Source organism: Carassius auratus, chromosome 30 (assembly GCF_003368295.1).
Source record: "Carassius auratus strain Wakin chromosome 30, ASM336829v1, whole genome shotgun sequence".
Lineage (NCBI taxonomy): Eukaryota > Metazoa > Chordata > Actinopteri > Cypriniformes > Cyprinidae > Carassius > Carassius auratus.
The window spans coordinates 19,144,516-19,148,949 of record NC_039272.1 but is presented as its reverse complement, the minus strand read 5'-3'; the positions used below and the strand labels follow the sequence as shown (position 1 = coordinate 19,148,949).

Below are 4,434 nucleotides of genomic sequence, written 5' to 3'. Positions count from 1 at the left end.
TGATGACTGAGTGTTCAAGAGCATAAGGGCAATGATCTGTTACCTGTTAACTAAGCTTCTGAGCCAATGTCCAAAATAGATACACAATAAAAGATCCGTCATGCATAGATGAGTGGACCTTCGTCAGACAAGTGTCTAAATCCTAAAGCCACTATACAAAAACAGTGCAGTTCTGGCCAGATGAGACATTACGGCATTCTAGATTTTTGGAAGAGCACAACAGAAAGTAGGAATCAAGGGACAAATCCTCTTGCCGAGCCAAGTGATGCAGTACCTGCTGGTGTTTGTAGTACCATCACAAACAGCAACCAGAGTCCCAGTGATGTCCCTGTGAATGTCGTCACTTTGATGCCCGGCCAAGCACCAAGCTCTTCAAACGCTCCGGTGTCAGATGGGGACAAAGCTGGTGCCACGCTCCTGTTCTCCGGAGTCTTCTTGGGCCTGGTTGGCATGGCATTCACGGCTATGGGGTGGACAAATTACAATTTCAGTCACAGCTACGAGTGGACACAGCTTCTGGGGCCAATTCTGCTGTCAGTAGGAGGTACATTTGTGCTGATAAGCATCTGCAAGTTCCAAATGCTGCTCTGCCTGAGCTGCAAGCAGAATGATGGAGAGTTGACACCTGAAACAGACCCTCTGCCGCCACTTTCAGGACCATCGTTCATCTTCACTAGATTCAATCAGCCCATTACCTTCCACAGGGCCACGGTGGTCCAGTACATCCCACCACCGTACACCTCTGTAGTACCAGACCAAAGTCTGAGTCCTGTTAATGGTTTGCATTCAAACCCCCAGCCATTAGCAGTCACAGTGAACACACCGCCACAGTATTACAGCATGTATCCAATGGAAAACCCTGGATTTAATTCTGGGGAACATGACAGCGCTACAGCAGAGCAAAGGGAAAACAGGTAATGATTATAATTCTGATGACAGTGTGCAATCGATTGATTTAGACACCACGAACACAAGGAGTCTAGAAACAGCATTAATAACAGATCGAGCTGATAAAAATAAAAACTGATCTCTTTATGGTTTTAAGTATCATAAATGATGGGTTTATTAAAGATAATATTGCAAAGAAAACAAATTGAAAGATTAAATAAGAAAACATAATTACTGTAACTGATAAGGTAAATCAGTTTTGAGCTGTAACTTCTATTTTTAAATAGGCATAAACCTCAATGAAATCGTATGTGCAGTGCATAAACTGGTGAAGTATTATTGAATCATTCATTGGAACAATTCAAACGTAACTAAATATTGTTCGAGCCAATATTTGAATTTAGATTTAAATGTTCATAGAGCAGACCAGGGAGTGTTTAACTAATTATGAGCAGCGCCCGCCTGCATGAGGTAACGCTGGAGGTCCTCAAACTGTGTCAAAATAACAACGATTTAAGATCAGACGCCTGTTTTGAGGCAAGATTGTATAACTTCACATGCTTTGTTAATAAAGGATCAATTGTAGGTTTCTAAACTGCTTTTATTTGAAGCGGATAAATATGTGAATATTTTATCAAAGTTTAAGACTCGAAAAACACAGTTACAGACATAAACAAAGAAAAATGTTTCAACACTAACCGGTCTGCCCAAAATTCTCCTAGTAGTCAGTCAGGCACCTTTTACAGTTATTATTTGCGCCGAGGGCTGACCAGAGTGGATTAATGATTCCTTTTTCGGGTTTTGTTGCAGGAATCGCGGTGTCTCAGAAGACGAAGAAGAAGAGGAGAAAGAGAGCACAGCAGACAGCGCCTCTTCTCCACCTGCTTACGAGGACATCTACACCCCTGAACAATTAAATACATTTTATTAAGAACTTTTTTTAAATACATTTCATTTGTTAACTTAAGGTATCCATTAGCGTATTTGTGTTACGTAATTTTGCTCAATTAAAATGAGACTCAGAGAATATTATGTAAGTGTTCATAATTGAAATCTACAAGACATTTTGTTCATGAGCCTGGGAGAATATTAAATAAGTTTCCACATGTTGAAAATACAGGCTAGTACGATTTCGTTTAGTTTCGATGTTTAAAGATTCTTTTACACGTTACAAATAATGCGAGCGGCTGTCCTCGTGCTCTCGTGTCCTCTTGGGCTCCTGAGAAGTTCATGGCACACGTGAGCGTCCGGTGAGGGCCACATGGGGGCAGAAAGAGTGAGGAAGTACGACAAAACTCCTAATTCACCAACACTGGGGAAGGAAGGTGTATTTTATGCGTGTTCCTTTTAATAACTGAAAGTATGACAAATAAAAAATGTAATGACGTTGTGGTGCAACAGCAGCATAGCAAGTAAAGTCTGTAGAAGGTGTTTCAGTTTGACGAGTACTTTGAGATGTATTCTATGCGTATTTTTTGTAGAACCTTTAAAAGAAATATCTCATGTCTGTCGTTTTAGGAAATGTGAGACTGTAGATTTGTTTTTACAGTTTTATCGGTCTATCTTTTTAGCGATTATAAATATAAAATCTTAGTATCCTATCTAAACTTAACAAAAATACTTTACTATATCGATTTTATTATTCTAAATGAACACAACAATTAAGCCATTAAAATTTAATGTTCAATCAGCGTGATCCAAAAGAGAGAAAAAATATATATATTCCATGCTTGCACAATTTTTTTTTACCTTTTAGCGTTTAAATTAGGCTATGTTTATAGAAATCGTTAAAACATGCTGTATTATTTACATAAATTCCTAAAATACATATTTTTAATTCTTTAAATTATTATTTTTTGTATAGAGAAGTGCATAATAAAGTACAAGTTTTTTTTTTATGATGGAAAGCTTGTTTGGATGTTTTCTCGATGTAAATTAAACAGGAAAACCTGCTTATTCATATGATACCAAAGCTATCATTCACTTTTTATATAAACAAAAATAATTATTATTATTTCAGTTTGCTTTTGCAATACCCTTTATATTTTCTCTGATTCGGAATAAAAACAGTAACTTCTGTATGATATAACCCTACCCAATAAATTGGTGTTTTTAAATGACTGTAAAGTTAGTTACATTATTATAAATGTTATTTTACTTTCATAATGTACATTTATTTGTACTCGAACGCGAGTACAAATAAACAATACTCCATAACAACACTTTTTTAATGAGATTATTGCTGCTTTATTTGGACGCTTTTGTTGAGTGTAAAAGTGATAGAAAGCAAGCACTTCTACAAGTAGTCTATACTTTCTAAACAAGAATAACTGAGGAGTTGGAACCGGCAATTTCGCAGTGTGGAGCATGCCTTTAACATTTGCCATCTCTCCCTCAAAGTGTAACAGCATCTGCTCAACCAACCTTCGTCCAATGGAATTGAAGGTCTATAAAAGGTATTGAGCAAGCCATGGGCAATCCAATGCTTAAATTCAAGCATCGCGATGAAGTTCGTATTTGCTTGTCTTTTGCGAACTATATGGAATTTAAAAACTTAAAAAAAGGAAAAACTTTAAATGGCTAAAACGTTTAACACGCTTATCGATTGGTACAGAGTGCATTCATAAATATTTTTAATAATGCATTTTTTATATATAGCCTATATATTATAAAATTACTGTTTCCTCACACTATACCGTTACATTTGTTGCCAAAATGAAACGCTTCATCTGTTCCTAAATGACTACTTTGGTAAATTCTGAGATTATCTAGCCTACTTTTTATTAAAGAAAGAGAACAGTCCGACGAACACAGTTTCCGTTCCAGTTCATGTGTTTTTACTTCTGAGCTGACTTTTAAAAATACATTGGAATTTTTTAAAAATACTTTTTTTTAAGACATAGCCTAACGTCCTCGTGCTGAATTCTGTAAACCTAAAATGTCTAACATTTTAAAATCGAAATATTGATTTTATTAGTGGCGCGCTTGATAGAAAATAATTAATGGATTTTATTTTATTATTTTTTTTTTTTGGATTTGGAAATGTTGACATATAGAAGGTACAGTTTATGCAATCCCATAATTTCCATCGTTTTTTCAGTGTAAATTATTCTCATTAAACGCACTCTGCAACTATTAGGCTACCTATAATATATATATATATATATATATATATATATATATATATATATATATATATATATATATATATATATATATATATATATATATAAAATATCCTACCTGACGTTAAACAGAACTGCTTCCAAAAATCAGCCGACAAGTGCTTTATAGCCAATACATTTTAAACCGGTGTGCTAGGATTTATGTTGCGCCTTTGTATCGAGACCGCAGTGCAATGTGAATTTCATTAATTTCACTGAGCAGTAAAACACGGGTGGCCGACAAATCTCATTATTGGAGAGCTTCGCTTTATTTATTACAGAACACGTCTTACATCTGAACTTGTCCAGATGAACGAGGAGGAAAGTGAAAGCATAACCATGAATAGGCAAAGTCTCCATTTAGGTCGACATATGAAACGGC

At 35.6% G+C, this 4,434-nt stretch overlaps 1 protein-coding gene across 1 annotated transcript; it reads left to right on the top strand.

The window, feature by feature from the left end:
- Nucleotides 1-2,278, top strand: tmem174 (transmembrane protein 174). The gene is made up of 2 exons (XM_026211950.1): nucleotides 1-914; nucleotides 1,699-2,278. Exons 1-2 carry the CDS (start codon nucleotides 109-111, stop codon nucleotides 1,817-1,819), a joined length of 927 nt encoding a protein of 308 aa, XP_026067735.1. The 5' UTR covers nucleotides 1-108; the 3' UTR covers nucleotides 1,820-2,278.
- Nucleotides 2,279-4,434: the final 2,156 nt, after the last annotated feature.

What these genes read in the sequence shown, in the direction of transcription:
- tmem174 (XM_026211950.1), top strand. Translation starts at nt 109, where the DNA reads ATGAGTGGACCTTCGTCAGACAAGTGTCTAAATCCTAAAGCCACTATA. An exon ending in GCAGAGCAAAGGGAAAACAG is followed by an intron (nt 915 to 1,698) that starts GTAATGATTATA and finishes GTTTTGTTGCAG; the next exon opens with GAATCGCGGTGTCTCAGAAG.